At 48.1% G+C, this 20,274-nt stretch overlaps 1 protein-coding gene across 1 annotated transcript in view; it reads right to left on the bottom strand.

Annotated features, from left to right (window-relative positions):
- The window catches only part of HAUS7 (HAUS augmin like complex subunit 7), a 30,392-nt gene extending 10,523 nt beyond the window's left edge, over nt 1-19,869 (bottom strand). The window contains exons 1-4 of the mRNA XM_077890236.1: nt 19,712-19,869; nt 18,766-18,881; nt 13,965-14,032; nt 11,198-11,259 (exon numbers count right to left, since the gene is read on the bottom strand). Coding sequence (XP_077746362.1) covers nt 11,198-11,259; nt 13,965-14,032; nt 18,766-18,881; nt 19,712-19,801 — 336 coding nt within the window. The 5' untranslated portion in view covers nt 19,802-19,869. The remainder of the gene's footprint in view (nt 1-11,197; nt 11,260-13,964; nt 14,033-18,765; nt 18,882-19,711) is intronic.
- Nucleotides 19,870-20,274: the final 405 nt, after the last annotated feature.

The raw sequence follows: 20,274 nt of genomic DNA, 5'->3' as shown, positions 1-20,274 counted from the left end.
TCGTGTACAAGCCATTCCAGACTCAATTGCTACATTTCCTGTCTCAGGCCTGTCTTACAATTGGAGTGTCATTGTCTTTGGCCTTTTAAGAGGACAAAGCAAGGACATACACAGATATTCCTGCACTGTTTTTTAAGTGAAAATAAACAGTAACAATTCACACTGATATTCCCAATCCAAATTCCAGACTACAGGGTTTGACCAAACCTAATAATATTACACCAGTATCTCCTTTCCCCCATGCCCCAACTCCCAGCTCTCAATAATACCAACATAAATAATTCTTCTGTATTTATTCTGTATTCCATAAAAAGGAATGGAGTACTGATCCATGTTCCATCATGAATGACCCTTGAAAATATTGTGCCTAGGGGGACCTGGGTGGCTCAGTTGGTTAAACAACTGCATTCAGTTCAGGTCATGGTCCCAAGGTCATGGGATGGAGCCCCATGTCAGGCTCCCTGCTCAGCCAGGAGTCTGCTTATCCTTCGTCCTCTCTTCTTCCTCTCCCCCTCTTCTACTACTCTCCATGCCTTTCCACCACTCATGCTCTCTCAAATAAATAAAATCTTTAAAAAAAATATTGTGCTAAGTGAAGAAGCCATTACAAAAGGCCATATACTGTATGACTCCACTTATATGAAATAGAGACAGGAGAATAGTGGGTACCAGGGCCTGTGGATAATGGGGAGTGACAGCTTAATGACCACAGGATCCCCTTTTAGGGTGATTAAAATGTTCTGGGACTAGATAGATATACTTAGTGCTGCTTACTGCACACTTAAAAATAGTTCAGATGGGGAACTTTATGTGTATTTTACCACAACAAAAATAATATATTTTTAAAAAGAACCCTTTGGAGACTGCTGGGATTTTTTTTAATGGTTAAAATGGTAAATACTTGGGCACCTGGATGGCTCAGTCACTTAAGCATCTGCCTTTGGCTTAGATCATGATCCCAGGGTCCTGGGATCAAGTCTTCCATTGAGCTCCCCACTGCTTCTCCCTCTCCCCCTACCCTCCTCCGCTTGTGCTTTCTCTCTCTCTCAAATAAGAGGTAAATTATTTTTCAAAAAGGTAAATATTGGGCAGCCCCAATGGCCCAGCAGTTTGGCGCCGTCTTTAGCCCAGGGTATGATCCTGGAGACCCGGGATCGAGTCCCACGTCAGGCTCCCTGCATGGAGCCTGCTTCTCCCTCTGCCTGTGTCTCTGCGCGCCTCTCTCTCTCTCTCTCTCTCTCTCTCTCGAATAAATAAAATCTTCTTTTAAAAAAAATGTAAATATTATGCTATGTGCATTTTACCACAATGAAAAAAATCCTTACAGATAAAAAGGGAGGGGTTACAGATCCATGGAAGCCAGAGGGACCAGGTTTCTCCTCCCACATGACAGAAAGCATGTGGCAGGTGTCTATAGTCTTGGAAGGGCTTTTCTCTCTCCCTGTGCTCTATGGCCCCAGACACCAGGCAACACCATGTCAAGGGGGGGCAGCAGCAACAAAAGCGGCTGATAACAGAAAACCACTCTGGGAGCAGGGAACCTTCCTCTGCATTCAGTGGAGCTATGAGGGGGGCCAAACCGTGTTACTGCTTCTTCCACTCTGTCCTCCCACCACTGTGGTACACTCACAGAAGTGGGTGGTTTATGGCTGCAGGACAGCAGAGGCTGGCTCTTTCCTCAGGAGCCAGACAGTATCAAAGAGATGACAGGGAAGGAAGATCTAGGGAAAGTGACCCTATAAATCTGTTTACGAATGCCTAGGCTCATCCCCACCCATGCAGGGGTAGATCTGATCTTGAGGAGCATACGGAAGCATGATTACAGGGGAGGGACCAAGAGCCAGGTCCCAGGCTGAGCATCGGGGGGTACAGACACAGGACAGGCTGGAATAGCAGCACACAGGCCGCGGAAACCGAGCTGACACTGGCTGGAACCGCAGGCCAGGGAAGGAGGCAGAACGTGCAGCTCGAACCTAAGAAGGTCAAGTTCCTGCACAAACACAAATACCAACACTCTCCATAAAATCTCATAAGGCCCAGAGTCAAAGTCAGAGGCAGAATGTCCAGGATGCAATCCAAAATTACTTGGCTCCATGAAGAAAACCGTGAAAACCTCAATTTGCGTGACAAAACACAATCAACAGATACCAATCACAAGATGGTACAGATGTTGGAATTACTTGACAAATTTAAAGCAGTCATAAAAATGCTAAATAAGTAATCATGAACAATCCTGAAACAAAAAATAGAAAACAGCAAAGAAAAAAAATTGTTTAAAACAGGAAATATCATTTGAGCTGGAAAACAGAATAACTGAAATAAAAATTTCACTTATGGGCCAAACAACAGAATGGGGGGACAGAGGCAAGAGTCAGTGAATTTGAAAACAGATTAATAGCAACCTTCCACTGTGAGCAACAGAGAGGAAAAAAAGCATTGAAAAAAATCAAAAGCATCATGGACCTGTGTACCATAATAAAAGGTCTAACACATGTGTCATAGGAGTCCCAAAAAGAGGGGAGAAAACTGTGTGAGCCGAAAAAAAAAATATTTGAAAGTACAATGGCTGAAAACTGCCCAATTTAGAAAAACACACAAATTTACAGATTTGAGAAACTGAGAGAATCCAAACAGGACAAACCCAAAGAAATATTCCACAAACACATAATCAAACTGCTGAAAACGAATGACAAAGAAAAACTCTCAAAGCAGCAGGAGAAAAACAATGTATGACCCATAGGGAAAAAATTATTCAAATGATTGCAGATTACTCATTGAAACTGGTAAAGAAAGAAGAATCGCAAACCCAGAATTCTGTATCAGTAAAGCTATACACCAAAAATAAAGGGGAACTGTACATACCCAAATAAATGGACTCTAAGAGAATTTGGACCCAGCAGACTGAAAAAATTGCTGAAGGCTATCCTTCAGACAGAAGTGAAATAATACCAGAAACAAACTTGGAATAACTCAAAGGAAGAATACAGGACAAAACCACATAATCAACTCAGTAGATACAGAGAAAGCATTTACAAAATTCAACACCCTCTTGTCATAAAAACATTTATCAAGTAGGAATAGAACAGACCACCCTCAACCTGATAAAGGGTTATCTATAAAAAATTCACAGTTAGGGATCCCTGGGTGGCTCAGTGGTTGAGCATCTGCCTTTGGCCCAGGGCATGATCCTGGAGACCCGGGATCGAGTCCCACGTCGGGCTCCCTGCATGGAGCCTGTGTCTCTGCCTCTCTCTCTCTCTCTCTCTCTCTCTTTCTCTGTGTGTGTCTTTCGTGAATAAATAAATAAAATCTTAAAAAAATTCACAGTTAACATCATACTCAGTGAAGATCAAATGCTTTCCTCCTAAAATCAGGAACAAGGCAAGGATGCCTACTCTTACCACTTCTATTCAACACTGTGCTGGAGATGTTGTCCGGACCAATTATACAAGAACAAGAAATTAAAACATGCAAATTGAAAAGGCAGACACAAAACTATCTCTATTTGTAAATGACACAACCTCATATATAGAAAATCCTAAAGAATCTACTAAAAAAATCATTAGAACTAATAAACAAGTTTAGCAATCTGACAGGAAACAAGAGCAATATCCAAAAGTTAATTGTATTCCTACACACTTGCAATGAGTAATACAAAGATGAAATTAAGAAAATTCCAGGGGGAGTGGTAAGATGGTGTAGGAGTAGGGCGATCCTAAGCCTGCCTCCTCACTAGAACACAGCTAGATAAAGATCAGATCATTCTGAACACCCACAAAATCGATCAGAAGTCTTGGAGAACGAAGCTGCACAACTAGAAACCAGGAAAACAACCCGTGGAATTTTCTCATAAAAAGCAGACCAAAGCACACGTAGGATCTAGCTTCTGAGACATATTTTATTTTATCTTACGTTATTTTTTACTTTTTATTTTTTCTTATTATTTCTTTTTTTTCTTCCTCCAAAATGACAAGATTGAGGAATTCACCCCCCAAAAAAGAACAGGAAGAAATAACAGCCAGAAATTTAATCAATGCAGATGAGTAAAATGTCTGAACTATCATTTAAAACAACAATTATAAGGATATTAGCTGGATTTGAAAAAGCATAGAAGACAATAGAGAATCCTCGACTGTAGGGATAAAAGAACTAAAATCTAGTCATGCCAAAATTTAAAAATGTTACAACCAACACAGTCTCAAATGGAGGCCACAAAAATGAGGATGAACAAATCAAATGAGCAAATTAGTGATCTAGAAGATAAAATGATGGAAAATAATGAAGCTGAAAAGAAGAGGGAAAGAAAACTGTTAGACCACGAAGAGAGACTGAGGGAACTCAGCAATCCCATAAAGGGAAATAATATCCGTATTATAAGAGCTCCAGAAGATGAAGAGCAGGAGAAAGGGGCAGAAGGTTTATTTGAACAAATTATAGCTGAGAACTTCCTTAATCTGGGAAAGGAAACAGGCACTCCAGTGCAGGAGGCACAGAGAAACTCCCTCAAAATCAACAAAAATAGATCAATACCTTGACATAGTGAAGCTTGCAAATTATAAATATAAAGAGAAAATCCTGAAAACAGCTCAGGACAAGAGGTCCTTAACCTTCAAGGGTAGACACATAGGGCTGGCAGCAGGCCTGTCCACAGGGACCTGGGATAGGCCAGAAAGGACTAGCATGATAGATCCAACATGCTAAATGGGAAAAATATGCAGCTGAGAATACTTTCTCCAGCAAGGCTGTCATTCAGAATAGAAGGAGAGATCAAGAGTTTCCAGGACGAACAAAAACTAAAGGAATTTGTGATCACTAAAGCCGCCTCACAAGAAATACTAAAGGGGATTTTTTTTTAAAGGGGATTCTATAAGCGGAGAGAGAGAACCCAAAAGTAACACAGACCAGAAGGGAATAGAGAGAATCTACAGAAACAGTGTATAGGTAATACAATGGCACTAAATTAATATCTTTCAATAATTACTCTGAATGTAAATGGGCTAAATGCTCCAAACACAAGACATAGGGTATCAGATTGGATTAAAAAAAAAAAAGACCCGCTGATATGATGCTTATAAGAGACTCATTTTATTTTTTTTTTGAGACTCATTTTAGACCTAAAGATACCTCCAGATTGAAAGCAAGGGGGTGGAGAACTATTTATCGTGCTACTGGACACGAAAAGAAAGCTGGGGTAGCAATCCTTATATCAGACAAATTAGATTTTAAACCAAAGATTATAATAAGAAATGAAGGACACTATATCACAATAAAGGGGTCTATCAGCAAGAAGATCTAACAACTGTAAATATTTATACCCCTAACCTGGGAGCAGCCAAATCATATAAACCAAGTAATAACAAACATAAAGGAACTCACTGACAATAATACAGTAACACAAGGAGACTTTAACATCCCACTCACTGCAATGGACAGATCATCTAAACAGAAAATCAACAAGGAAACAAAGGCTTCAAATGACACACTGGACCAGATGGACTTCACAGATATATTCAGAACATTCCATCCTAAAGCAGAAGAATACACATTCTTCTCAAGTGCACATGGAACATTCTCCAGAACAGATCACATATTGGGTCACAAATCAGGTCTCAACAAGTATAAAAATATTAAGATCATACCATGCATGTTTTCAGACCACAACGCTATGAAGTTAGAAGTCAACCACAGAAAGAAATTTGGAAGGTCCACAAATACATGGGGGTTAAAGAACATCCTACTAAAGAATGAATGGGTCAACCAGGAAATTAAAGAAGAACTTAAAGAACACATGGAAGCAAATGAAAATGAAAACATACCAGTTCAGAACCTTTGTGATGCAGCACAGGTGGTCCTAAGAGGGAAGTATATAGCAAGACAGGCCTTCCTCGAGAAGCAATAAAAGTCTCAAATACACAACCTTACACCTACAGGAACTACAGAAAGAACAGCAAATAAAGCCTAAAGCCAGCAAGAGAAGAGAAATAATAAAGAGAAGAGCAGAAATCAATGATGTAGAAATTTTTCTAAAAAACAGAACAGGGCAGCCCCGGTGGCACAGCGGTTAGCGCAGCCTGCAGCCCAGGGCGTGATCCTGGAGACCCTGGATCGAGTCCCATGTCGGGCTCTCTGCATTGACCTGCTTCTCCCTCTGCCTGTGTCTCTGCGTCTCTCTCTCTGCATCTCTATGAATAAATAAATTTAAAAAAAATATTTAAAAATAAATAAAATAAAAAACAGAACAGATCTATGAAACTAGAAGCTGTTTCTTTGGAAGAATTAATAAGAGCAATAAACCCCTGGCCAGACTTATCAAAAAGAAAAGACAAAAGATCCAAATAAAATCAGGAATGAAAGAGATCACAACCAATAACAAAGAAATACAAACAATTATAAGAGAATATTATGAGCAATTATATGCCAACAAATTAGGCAACCTGGAAGAAATGGATGCATGCCTAGATACATATAAACTACCAAAACTGAAACAGGAAGAAATAGAAAAGCTAAACAGACCCAAACCAGCAAAGAAATGGAATCAGTAATCAAATTTCTCCCAACAAACAAGAGTCCAGGGCCGAATGGCTTCCGAGGGGAGTTCTACCAAACATTTAAAGAAGAATTAATACCTCTTCTTCTAAAACTATTCCAAAACGACAGAAATGGAAGGAAAACTTCCAAACTCATTCTATGAGGCCAGTATTACCTCGATTCCAAAACCAAAGACCCCACTAAAAAGGAGAATTACAGACCAATATCCCTAATGAACATGGATGTAAAAATTCTCACTAAGATGCTAGCCAATAGGATCCAACAGTACATCAAAAGGATTACTCACCACGACCAAGTGGGATTTATTCCTGGGCTACAGGGTGGTTCAAATCAATCAGTGTGATAAATCACATTAACGAAAGAAAGGATAAGAACCATATGATCCTCTGAATAGATGCAGAAAAAGCATCTGACAAAATACAGCATCCTTTCTTGATAAAAACCCTCCACCATGTAGGGGTAGAGGGAACATACCTCAACATCATAAAGGCAAAATATGAAAGACTCACAGAGAATATCATCCTCAACAGGGAAAAACAGAGTTTTTCTCCTAAGGTCAGTAACACGACAGGACATCCACTCTTGGATCCACTCATCCACTGTTGTTCAAAATAGTGCTGGAAGCCCTAGCCTCAGCAATCAGACAACAACAACAAAAAGGCATCCCAATCAGCAAAGAAGAAGTCAAACTTATTCTTCACTCTTCACAGGCGACATGATACTCCATGTAGAAAACCCAAAAGACTCCCCCCAAAATTGCTAGAACTGATACAGGAATTCAGCAAAGTTGCAGGATATAAAATCAATGCACAGAAGTCAGTTGCATTTCTATACCCTAACAGTGATGCAGCAGAAACAGAAATCAAGGAATCAATCCCAATGACAATTGCACCAAAACCCATAAGATACATCTAGGAATAAACCTAACCAAAGAGGTAAAGTATTTGTACTTTGAAAACTACAGACACTTATGAAAGAAACTGAGGAAGACACAAAGAAATGGAAAAACATTCCATGCCCATGGACTGGAAGAACAAATACTATTAAAATGTCTATACTACCCAAACCAATCTATACATTCAATGCCATCCCTACTGAAACACTACCAGCATTTTTCACAGAGCTGTAACAAACAATCCTAAAATTTGTATGGAACCAGAAAAGACCCTGAATAGCCAAAGGAATGTTGAAGAAGAAAACCAAAGCTGGAGGCATCACAATGTCTGACTTCAAGCTGCATTACAAAGCTATGATCATCAAGACGGTATGGTTCTAGCACAAAAACAGACACATAGATCAAGGAACAGAACAGAGAATCCAGACACGGATCCTTAATTCCAAGGTCAACTAATTTTTGACAAAGCAGGAAAGATATCCACCGGAAAAAAGACAGTCTCTTCAACAAATGGTGTTGGGGAAACTGGACAGTCACACGCAGAAGAATGAAACTGGACCATTCTCTTGCACCAGACACAAAGATGAACTCAAAATTAACAAAAGACCTAAATGTGGGACAGGAATCCATCAAAATCCTAAAGGAGAACACAGGCAGCAACTGCTATGACCTCAGCCACAGCAACTTCTTGCTAGACATGTCTCTAGAAGCAAGGGAGACAAAAGCAAAAATGAACTATTAGGGCTCCATCGGGATAAAAAGGTTTTGCACAGCAAAAGAAACAGTCAATAAAACTAAAAGGCAATCTATGGAATGTGAGAAAATATTTGCAAATGATATATTAGATAAAGGGCTAGCATCCAAAGTCTATTTAAAAACTCATCAAACTCAACACCCAAAACACAAAAAATCCAGTCAAGAAATGGGCAGAAGACATGAATAGACATTTCTCCAAAGAAAACATACAAATGGCCAACAGATACATGAAAAAACTGCTCCACATCATTAGTCACCAGGGAAATGCAAATCACACCAGTGAGCATGGCTAAAATGAACACGTCAGGAAACAACAGATGTTGGGGAGGATGCAGAGAAAGGGGAACCTCTTACACTGTTGGTGGGAGTGCAACCTGGTGCAGCCACTCTGGAAAACTGTATAGAGGGTCCTCAAAAAGTTAAAAGTGGAGCTCCCCAAGACCTGGCAATTGCACTACTAGGTATTTAACCAAAGGACAGAAACAGTGATTGGAAGGGGCACCTGCATCCCAATGCTTATAGCAGCAATGTCCACAACAACCAACCTATGGAAAAAGCCCAGATGTTCATCAACAGATAAATGGATAAAGAAGGGGTGGTGTACACACACACGCGCGCACACACACACACACACACACACAAATGGAGTATTACCCAGGCATCAAAAAGAATGAAATCTTGCCATTTGCAATGACATGGATGGAACTAGAGGGTATTGTGCTAAGCGAAATAAGTCAGTCAGAGAGGACAGATACCATATGTTTTCACTCATATGTGGAATTTAAGCAACAAAACAGATGAACATAGGGGAAGGGAAGATAAAATAAGATGAAAACAGAGAGGCAAACCATAAGAGACTCTCAACTCTAGGAAACAAAGTGAGGGTTGCTGGAGGGGAGTGGGGTGGGCGGATAGGGTAATTGGGTAATGGGCCTTAAGGAGGGACTTGATGTAATGAGCACCAGGTGTTATATGCAACTGGCAAATCACAAAGTTCTACCCCTAAAATAATAATATATTATGTGTTAACTAAGGTGAATTTATTTTTTTATTTTTTTAACTAAGGTGAATTTAAATGAAAGTTAAAGAAAATAATTCCAATTATAACAGCATCATAAAGAATAAAATGCTTAGCAATATATTTAGATGTGTACACTGGAAGCTATAAAACAGCCTCAGAAGAAATTAAGGAACACTTAAATAAATGGAAAGACACCCCATGTTCATGTATAGGAAGACTTAATATAGTTGATGACAATACTCTCCAAAATGATCCACAGATTCAACAAAATCTTCATCAAAATTCCAGTTGGCTCTTTTGCAGAAATTTACAACCTGATTCCAAAATTCATATGGAAATCCAAGGGAACTGAATTGGCTCACTGAATTGGATTTGGTTAAAAATAGACAAGACAATCATTAAAAAGAGCAAAATTGAAAGATTCACACATTACGACTGACTATAAAGCTACAGTAATCAAGACAGTGTGGCATAAGGACAGAAGTACAGATCAATGGAACAGAATGGAGAATCCAGAAATAAACCTTCACATTTACAGCTAAATGATTTTCAACGAGGATGCCAAGACAATTCAATGAGGCACAAATGGTCTTTTCAACAAATGGTGCTGGGAAAACTAAACAGGTACTTGCAAAAGAACGAGGAGGGACACATACCATACACCATATATAAAACTAACTCAAAATGGATCAAAGACCTAATTGTAAGAACTAAAACTATAACTCTTAGAAGATAATACAAGCGTCGATCTTCATGACTTTGGATTTGGCACTGGATTCTTAGATACAATGCCAAAAGCACAAGCAACACGAGAAAAAGTTAATAAATTATAGACTTCATCAAAACTAGAAACTTGTGCTCCAGAGTATGCATCGGGAATGGGAATGGTCTGACATGGTTCGTATCCAGGAAATATAAAAAATTCTTACAACTCAACAATGAAAGACAAATCAAGTGGGCCAAAGAACCGAATATAGACATTTCTGTAAAGACCTACAAATGACCAATAGGCACGTGAAAAGATGCTCAGCATCATCAGTCACCAGGGAACTGCAAATCAAAACCACAATGAGATGGCCCTCCCCACCACCACCACCCCCCCAGGATGGCTGGAGTCAAAACAACGAACAATGAACAGATGTTGGTGAGGGTGTGGAGAAACTGGAAGCCTCACACAACTGCTGGTAGGAATGTAAAATGGTGCAGTCACTTTGGAAAAGCCTGGCACAAAATTCCTCAAAAAGTTCAGCGTACATCACTACACTGGTCTGTCGGTTCTACACCTATAGCTATATACCCAAAAGAACTCAAAACATGTCTTCAGTTAAAAACACACACAGTGGCATTCATAGCATTATTTATCATTGCCAAAATGTAAACCTAATAGTTTCAAACTTTGATGAGATTTTAAGGGCGGGGGTGCGGATTCTTTGAGTGACATGGGCGTGGATTAGGGCCGCCTGTGTATAGAGAGCTTCAGGGGGCAGCTAGTCAGGGATGAGTGCGCGGGCTGGGGACCAGGGGCCTGGGTTTGAGGCCAGGCCCTGTCACTAGGTGACCATAGCATGACTAGGTTTGACAACTCCCCTGTGAAATGGGACGAGGACAAGTACCTCCCGCCACAGATGAGTGTCCCAACTGCCGACACACAAAGCACCACGGTGCCAGTGTGCCTGAAGTCTTCAGCCAAGGACGGGATAGGCTCTGTCCCTCGGGTCACCATAACCAGAGATCTGCCTCCAGCCTCCTTAGTTGTGATCCCCCCTTGGCCCTAGGGAGGGCTGGGGTCTGTGCAAGGGAATCCTATAGATTCCTGCCCGCCCCCCACCCCGGGGTGGGGAGACTCAGGAGCAGTGGCTGGGGATGCTGGCTCCCTGGCCTGAGGAGCAAAGGCCTGGAGGAAGAAACCCTTCCCACCCCTAACCCAGCCTTACTGAGGACCCCAGTCTGTGGGGACAGAGAGGACCCTGTCTTACCTTCAGGAGCTCCTGGTCAGCCAGCCCACACAGCATCAGCTCATGGCCTAGTTTCACCATCTCTGTTGGAACACAGGGTCTCCTGTTACTGCAGACGCCCAGCCAAACACCCAGGGGTGCACGAATGTGCAGAGCGCCGGGCGCCACTCTGGTGAGAGCACTCCTGCTCCGGCATTGGCAGGCTGCTGCCCAAGGAGCCAGGCTGGGGCCCGGAAGGCCTGGGCGGACAGGAGGCAGGGGGACAACACCCTCAGGACTGCTCCTTGCTGTATGACTTGCACATCCCTGGGCACCAGTTTCCTGGACGGAAATAAGGGGTCGCATCTGATGCTCTTCCACATAAGGAACCCTGGCATCTAGCAGAGGCCAGCCAGCTACCTGAGAAGCTGACAGTGGTCAGGGAACCTTCCCAGGCTGCTGTATGCCACCACCCTTCCAGAGAACTCGCCAGGTCAAAGCAGAAGGAACCACGGCTCATGTGCATCAGTTTCCCACAGGCCTTTATCAGCATCATCTCCTTTCACTTTGCTGGCAACTCTAGGAGGTGGGCCACAGCCCCATTTTACAGATTGGGAAACCGAGTCACAGCGTGGTGCAGGGACTGCCCAGCCACATCTTACAGGGTGCTCTGGACATTTTCTGAGTAAGCATCTGGTATATGGAGAAGGGCCAAGACTTGGAGCTAGAAAGCCTGGGGCCAATGCCTGCTCTGAGCCCCGACCTGGCCCTGTAGCAATGCCCTTACTCCTTCATAGGCAAGGCCCAGCTCCTACCCGCGATGGCTCAGCAGTAGAACAGGCATAACTCTGGCATCTGCTTTGGAAAGATCCGGGCAAGAAGCAAGCAGAGCATCCGCGTGAAAGCATTAGTAACCCTGGAAACACTGTATGAATAGCAGTTACACCCCTAAGCATGCCCACTGCCCACAACCCTTCACCCCAAATCCTCGTGTCCTCCACGGCTCCTCTCCTGCTTAGCCCATATCCAAGTCTTAGTGAGTGTGGCCAACCCACCGTTCACGGTAAGCCCAGGATCTGGCCAACGCTCCACTCTGCAGGCCCCCTCCTGTCTCCTGCCTGCATCACCGCAACAGCCTTCCAGCGGTCTCCCTGCCTCTGCCCAGGCCTCCTGTTCTCAGCTCAGTGGCCTTAGGGACCCTGTTAAACCTGAAGTCAGGCCGCAGCTTTCCTCAGCATAAAAGCTGTCCTTCCAGGGCCTGATGTGGCCAGCCCAGCTGCCTCTCTGCCCTCACCCCGCCACTCTCCCCTTGCCCTCCACTCTGCACCAGCCACCCGGGCCTCCTGGGTGCTCCTCACAGCCACAAGGCACATGCAAGCCCACCTCAGGCCCTTTGCACTTGCTGTTCTCTTGCCCTGAACGCTATTCTTTCTGCTATGTGCCCAGCTTGCTTCCTCCCTCACTGCAAGTCTGTGTTTATTTATTTTTTTTTATGGAGATGATTTTTAAAATCAATTTCTTTGTTTTTTTAATAATAAATTTATTTTTTATTGGTGTGTTTAATGGGGAGGCTTTCCTCAATGACCTTAACTGAACAGGACCACCCTTCTCCCAACCCACCCATGCGCCACTTTGCCCTCACCTGGCTCGGTTTATGGCACTTCTCACCATTCAGTACAGAATTTTGCTGCCTTCATTTACCACCTGTCTTCCCCATCTGGCACCCAAGTGCCACGTGAGCGGCACGATCCACAGCCGCAGCCAGCACCAAGCACAATGCCAGGTGCACAGGAAATGCTCCACAAATACTGGTCAAACGAATTCATGAATCCTCCAAATCCTCTTTGGAGGAATCTACCCATGGACAGACACTTGTGTCTACCACCTGCTCTGACACTCCGCGCACTCCCATGAGGTGGGCAAGGCTGAGGTTATCACCCCGGCATCACGGAAGAAGAAGCCAAGGCTGGGGATGGCAAGGTCAAGGCTTTGGCTGGGCTAAGGGCAGGGTCGGAATCCTTGAGGGGTGCACGTTAAAGAATTCCAATGTCGTCTGACAGCCAGGTTTGCCAGGCCTGGACGTGGTCCCAGCAGTAGGAAAGTGCCAGATGTAACACACCGGGGAGGGCGGTGCTTCTGTGCAGCCCAGACCGGCCCACAGGCCAGCCCTGCAGGCTCCAAGATACAACGCCCCATTCTTCTGGCCCATTTTGGCCTCGAGGACAACTGTCCCTGGACATCTAATCTGGCAGTGAGGGCTGGGCTCCAAGGTCCAGGTCACCCCCCTACCAGAGCTGCTGAGCCAAATGCAGGCCCAGAGAAAATTAGACTTTTAGAGACCCCAAGGTGAGGGCTGTAATTTACTTCCCGTTACCTAATATTTGTTACCGGATTAAGGACAGTTTCTGCCAACAAAGGATAGAAAAGAAACAGTTATAAGACAAGCCCCTGTGGAGAGCTGCCCAGCGTGCACGTAGCGGGAAGATGGGGAGTGAACCGTCGGAAGCATTGGCAAGAACCAGTCTCTGCCTCCAGTGCCTTCATGGATGGGCCGGACAGGGTCACACATCCTTGATCTTGCTCACATGCCCATATAAGAACTGTCCCCGTTGTCCATCTGCAGTGTGTGAGTGCGGAGGGGTGTGCTGCGATTCTAGAAGGCTCTGGCAAGATCTCCAGGGTATGCACCAGCCAGAAGTAAACACCATCTCATGGGAAATTCAGTACAACTTGCTAAGGAGGCCACGTATAAGCTCAGAATTGTCCAGAATCCACCACCCCACTCCAAACTCCCATAACACAGACCCACCTTGGATCTTCACCTCAACTGGGGCCCCCTTTAGCGAGCTGGACTTCTCCTGCCAGGAGGGACAGACCCTGCGGGGAAAGAGCAAAACTGGTCAGTCCCGAGTGGGCAGCAGAGGCCCCCTCATGACCCCTCCTTACACACGCTCTGAAAAAGTGAATTATTTGTGCACGTGCTCTATCCCGCTGAAATGTTCACTTCAAAATGGATGATTTTATGTGATGTGACTTTCAACTCCATAAGTATCAGGGAAGAAAAACACAAAATATTTCTGAAAGCATACCTCAGAACTGTGAATCTGAATACTGCAATTTAAATTCTCATGATAAAAAACCAAAACGGCTGCCCAAGAGGAAAATCTTCAATTCCTCAGAGCTGGAAGCTGTTTCTCAGGAGGAACCAAGGGGCTGACTTTTCTTTCAACCATGATACCAGTTTGTTTAAAGAATGTCCCCCAAGGCCCTGCCTGGGTGTCCCCTCACACCACGATGTACACGTGTGCATCTGCTCTTCTCGGCCTGGAGTACTTTCTTCCCACCTGGCCCAGGCACACTGGCTCTGACGAGTCCCGAGAAGGCCACGACTGACTTCACCTCCCCAGGGAAGCTGGGGAAGAGCCAGGCATGCCCACAGACACTCTGGTGTCCCGCCATCACAGCAGGACCTGAGCACTGTCCTCCCCTTGGGCTCTCACCTCCCAGACTGCAGGCTCACTGAGGCCCGGAGACAACTTTCTATTCTATGCTTTTGGGGTCTAATGCCATGGCGACCAGCACAAAACAGGCAGCCAGTGTATATTAATAAGTGAATGACCATGACCTCTTGCCATGGAGTAATCTGCCGTCAGTAAATGTCCATGCTTAGCTCTTTCAAAACAAGGACATTTTCTCTTTTTAGAAAAGCTTCAATCGTTGTGAGATTATGCTGCTCCAGGTCACAGCTTTAAACCTTTTGGGGGCTCCTAGTGTGATAGGCTCTGGGATCACAGCTTCAGCCTCCCAGGTTGAGAGAGAGCAATCCCAGCTGTCCCCTCGAGGGTCCAGCAGAGCCCCAACCTTGATGATACCAGAGAGATAAACGCGACAGTGGCCATTCATAAGCACTTTGCCATAAGACCGCAAGCTAATGGGCAAAATCGTTTCCAGACACAGACCACATCTAAAAGCAGTAAGGGGAGACGCCTGGGTGGCTCAGCGGTTGAGCGTCTGCCTTCGGCTCAGGGCGTGATCCCAGAGTCCCGGGATTAAGTCCCACATCGGATTCTTCGCGTGGAGCCTGCTTCTCCCTCTGCCTGTGTCTCTGCCTCTCTCTCTGAATGTCATGAATAAATAAAAATCTTTAAAAAAAATAATAAAGGCAGTAAGAGCTATAATACCCCGGCAGGCCCCCTAGGGGGTCTCTATCATGAGCAGGGGACAGTCTGAGCACTACATCCCCGCCCTGAGCTCTGGGCCTAGCACAGCACCAAGGCCCGGGAGGAAGAGCTCCGCCTGCCTGCCGGGGGCCTCGGGGCCCACCACCAGGGCAGGCCCTCCCTACGGAAAGATAGAGGTTCTCTCCACAGGACAGTGAGGGCCAGGCTCGACTCTGCCCTTGCGGTGTGGAGGCCCGCCGGCGCTCAGGACCTGCCAACCTAGCGTGGAGAGGGCTCACTTCTTCCCTGGGACCATGCCTCCAAATGAATGCCTGCGTCCCAGGTCACACCTGCCCTGACCGTACTGGCACCCTGCGAGCTGGCGGGGCCACCCTGGACCTGAGGTCCCAGGCCCCACGCTGTAGGACTAGAGCAGAGGGGGAGCCTCGGCTGCACCGCCTGTCTTCACGACTCACTAAGGCAACCAGCTATTCTGCCAAAGAGGGGTGGGGCAGGAGGGGCAGAAGAAGCCCCCACCATGCGCAATGCTACGAGGCTGGGCCCCGGGCCTGGTTGCTGGGCAACATTCCCACTTCTGAAACAGCAAGCAGCAGAGCACACTCAGCGATCCATCAGGCTGGACTATGGCAAACCACTTCACCACACTAAAGAACAAATCCACAGAAGCCTAAGTGACCTCACTCAGAAAGGGCTTTCATTAAAGCTGATCTTCCCGAGGCAGCAGGGAGCAGGGCAGACACTAAAGGCACTCAAGGTCTTAAAAGCAAGTACAGCTCTTTGGGAGTCAAGGAAACCCAGGTGCCTTGAATTCAGCCACGCAGGGGGCCCTGCAGCTCGGCCCTGCCCCCACACCGAGGGCCCACTCAGCCCACGGGTCCCCCAGAGCCAGCATGCTGAGCCCCAAGGCCAAGGCTGGGTGCAGCTTCCAGGTTCCACCCAGAGCGGGGTGGACCAGGCAGCCCTAAGCGAGGGCTGAACTGGTGAATCTATGTGCAAAGAAAGCCAACATGAAATGTGGGAGAAGCTGAGCTCTATCCAATCCTCTTTTGGGGACCTTGAAAACCCTATGGTCCTTTGCCAGCTTGGGATGGTAGGATACAACTGTACATTCCCTATCTATTCCTCCAAGAATTCAGCTTCTTGTATTTATAAAAGTACTGAAAGCATTTGAAGAATGTACCCATAGATTCCCACCCACCCCTCCCACCCACTAGGGTGACCCAGTCCCCAGCATCAGCCTAAGCCCAGCAAATCTGGGCTCCCTCCATGAGAGCACCTCCAAGACATGGCTATGCCCCCCTCGTCCTGGGAGAACACTTGAGACCCCTGCACTAGTCTAGGCCATCGCCACTACTGCCTCTCCTCCCAGACTCCTGGACCATGCACTTTCAGGGTTGGCAGTGGCCATGATGCGAGCCATCTGTCACTCCAAGCCAGGTTCCTGTCACCTTTTCCTGGGGCTCTTAGAACAGTCTCCATGTCAGTCTCCCTGCCTCCACTCTCACCCCTCCAAATCCATCCACCACAGAACTCCCGAGTCACCTTGCCAAAATGCTAACTTCAGTGTGATGCTTCCCTGGTCCCATGACTGCCCTGCCCAGAGCATAAAGTGGAAAGGCCCTCACGGGGCTTGCAAGGCTCTGCATGAGCTGCCCTAGGCTGCTGCTCAGGCCACTGCCCAGCTCTCCCTTCCACACCTCGATTCTTCACTCCTATTGAAATGAGCATCCACCATTACCCATCCCCTCCCAGATGCCACCTCCTCCGTGCCAACATCCGCAACATTCAGACTGCAGAGGTATGCCCAACAGTGGGACTCATGCCTGGGCCTTCTGCAGTCGCCAGAGCCCCCAGGCCTTGGGGACACCCATCCGTGCCTGAGGTGCCTGGAATGATACACGGGTGTGCACGTGTCCATGCACCTGCTTGTCAGCCAACAGCATGGAGCTCATTTCAAGTATGTACAACATCGTGCCGCAGCCTGGGGCTGACACAGGAGTCCTGCCTGGTACCTGGCCTCCAGCAGCTCCCAGTGCTTTGGATAGCTAGACAGGACAGCAGGCCAAGACAGAACCAATGGGCTGAGGGCTCTACGAGAGGCATGATCAAAATGTGGGTATCCAGGTGGGGGAAGAAGGATATGCTTTTCCCTGGAAGCTGGAGACTTTTTAAAAGAAGTTGGGATGTGTGAGCTACATAAGAGAATGTGCGACATGCAGAGACCTGAGGGTGTGTACAGGAAGAGAACAATAGGGTATGAGAGCGCTGTGAGCAGAGGCCCGAGGTAGGACCTGGGGGAGGGCTGGAGGACAGCAGGACAGGCTGCTGGAAAGGTAGAGGCTCAAACATAAAAATGCCTCTTCTCCCTCTCAGCCACTCATAGGACACCCAGCCCAAGGCCAGGCCTGGTGATGTCCCGTGGCTTGACAGATGCGCCAGCTGTGGGTAGGCTGCACCGTCACCGCTCCACCACCAGGCTCCTGCCCAGGCATCTCCCTTAGCTACAAGGGCAGAGAAGCAAGGCTGAAGAGGAACAGGCCTGGCCTCCTGAGAGACTCCTGTACCAACCAACCATAGCCACTCCAGAGAGGGCCCTGGGGGTCACGCTCAACACCACCATAGCATGTGCTCCATGACAGGCTTAGTCAAGCCTTCCCCACTGTAGCTTTTTTTTTTTTTTAATTTTTATTTATTTATGATAGTCACACACACACAGAGAGAGAGAGAGAGAGGCAGAGACATAGGCAGAGGGAGAAGCAGGCTCCATGCACTGGGAGCCCGACGTGGGATTCGATCCCAGGTCTCCAGGATCGTGCCCTGGGCCAAAGGCAGGCGCCAAACCGCTGCGCCACCCAGGGATCCCCCCACTGTAGCTTTAAGACAGATGCTCAACTCATGGACTGCTGTTCCCAAGAGACAGACATTCCTTAGGACTTTCTGGATCTTGCCCCTCGCCATCTGAGTAGGCTTTCCTTTCCTTGCACAGTGCCAGGCACACCCAGCAGGACACTGCTTGCTGTGAAGGACTGGGAAACAGGGTCTTGGTTCTACTTCTCACTCCTCAATGGCAAGACACAAGACAGTTCACACATCCGGTGTGAGAAGGGGAAGACTGAGGCCCCTGCCAGCCCTGAAACTAGTAAAATGAGAACAGTGAGAAGCCCAAGTTAACACTTTAGCAATGTGGCAAACAGACCCCCTGAAGCCCTGGCATGGGGGGTGGGGGCGGCACTTCCAAGGCAAATTCAAGCATGGTTTCCATGGTTGGCACTTCTTAGCAACAGCTGTTCTCATGAGGACCTGCGGTAGGGCATGGAGACATCTCGGAGTACCACTGCTTATCACAGTATCAAACACCCAATTTGCCCAGGTGGGCTGAGTGGTGCCTGGCACATCCCAGGGATGGGGAGGAAGCAACAAAGACGTTACCTAACACACATCCACTCCAGGATTTCCAAGCGGTATTTCGAGGGAGTGCACAGCAGCTCCTGAATGGTCTTAGGCTCTGTGATATACAGACCCTCAAGGACAGGGCACTTGAGATCCTAAGCAAAGAAAAGGAAAACAGGGAAGCTTTACAAATCGAGAAGGACTTAAGGGCTGAAATGCTCCTTCTTCACACACGTTTACTACCCTGCAGGCACATGTGAGCTTCTTAGCACACATCCAGTCCGCACCCCCAGGCCCCCCCATACTGAGTGCAAGTGGCCTGTTGGCAGGGCTCTCCGTCCATCTTGCCCGGAGTTAAGGTCTCTTCATTCTCAGCCCACATCCCCAGTGGCCTGCCACCCACCTCCTTTAAGTATGCCCGCTGTAGGCTCGTATCCCCGTTTAACCTGGTAGCAACTAGGGGCCTCGGCATGAGTCCGAGACTCTGGTCCAAGGTCCCAGGCATGGGACCACGAGGAACATAGCGCCTATCTGGAGTCCAGGGCAGGGAGAGGGGGAGGAGGAGGGCGAGGAGGAGGGAGAGAGGGGGAGGGAGAAGGCGGGGAGGGGTGGCGGAGGGGGAAGGCGTAGCGGGGCGGGTGCCTGCGGCCCCTGGGACGGCTATCGGATCTCCTGGGACCGGTTTCCTCACTCCTGCTACCGCGGGCATCCGACGCCCACTCGGCAAGGTGGCACCGACTCTGCCGGTGTCCCCCGGGACCCCGCGAGCTCCCTGAGGCCAGGGCCTCGGCCCTCCCCGCGTCTGCGTCTGCTTCGCCTGCAGGATTCCCGCCACAGAAGCAGCCGCCGCGAAGGCGCGAGGCCGCGCAAGGAGCGGAGGCCGGCCCCAGGCCGCGGCCCGGGACCGAGCCGGCTTCCGCGGTAGGCCCTGCCCGCCCGCCGCCCGGCCGCCGCTGCCCCGGCTGCCTGCCCGGGCCCGCGGCACCTTGAGCTTCCCGAACACCTCCACGGCCGCCTTCAGCACGCCCTCGTCGTCCCCGGCCTTGTGGCCGCCGCCGCCGCCCAGCCCAGCCATGTTTCGCGCTCTGAGCCGCAGCCCACCTCCGCCTCGGAGGCACTGGCCGGCGCGTCTGCCAATCCGACGCGGAGCCCCGCGGCCCGCCCGCCCCCCCGGCCCCGCCGCGCCTTCCCATTGGGCCGCCGCTCCACGTGCGCCCGGGCTCCGCCCAGGAGGCGGGCCCCGGGAAGGGGCGGGGCGGGGCCCGGGAAGGGGCGGGGCCCGGGAGGGGCGGGCCCGGGAGGGGCGGGGCCCTCGTCGTTGCCCGCGCTCCGGCGCCCCCAGGAGAGGGCGCTCCTGCCCGGGCCCGCCTCGCCCGGACGCTGCAGAGCCGCCTGGCGGGTGGGCCTGGGCTGGGCCTTGCGTCCCGCTTCCCGTGCGGGGCTCTGGCTCCCGGTTCCGCAGTCGCTGCTGTAGTTTCTTGCGTGGGAATGCGGCCCCCCTCGTCACCAGCTGAGTGACTCTGGCCACGTCACCTACCCTCTCTGCGC

This window comes from Canis aureus, chromosome X (assembly GCF_053574225.1).
Source record: "Canis aureus isolate CA01 chromosome X, VMU_Caureus_v.1.0, whole genome shotgun sequence".
Taxonomy (NCBI): domain Eukaryota; kingdom Metazoa; phylum Chordata; class Mammalia; order Carnivora; family Canidae; genus Canis; species Canis aureus.
The sequence above is the reverse complement of the archived record's forward strand: the minus strand, read 5'-3'. Positions and strand labels throughout refer to the sequence as shown.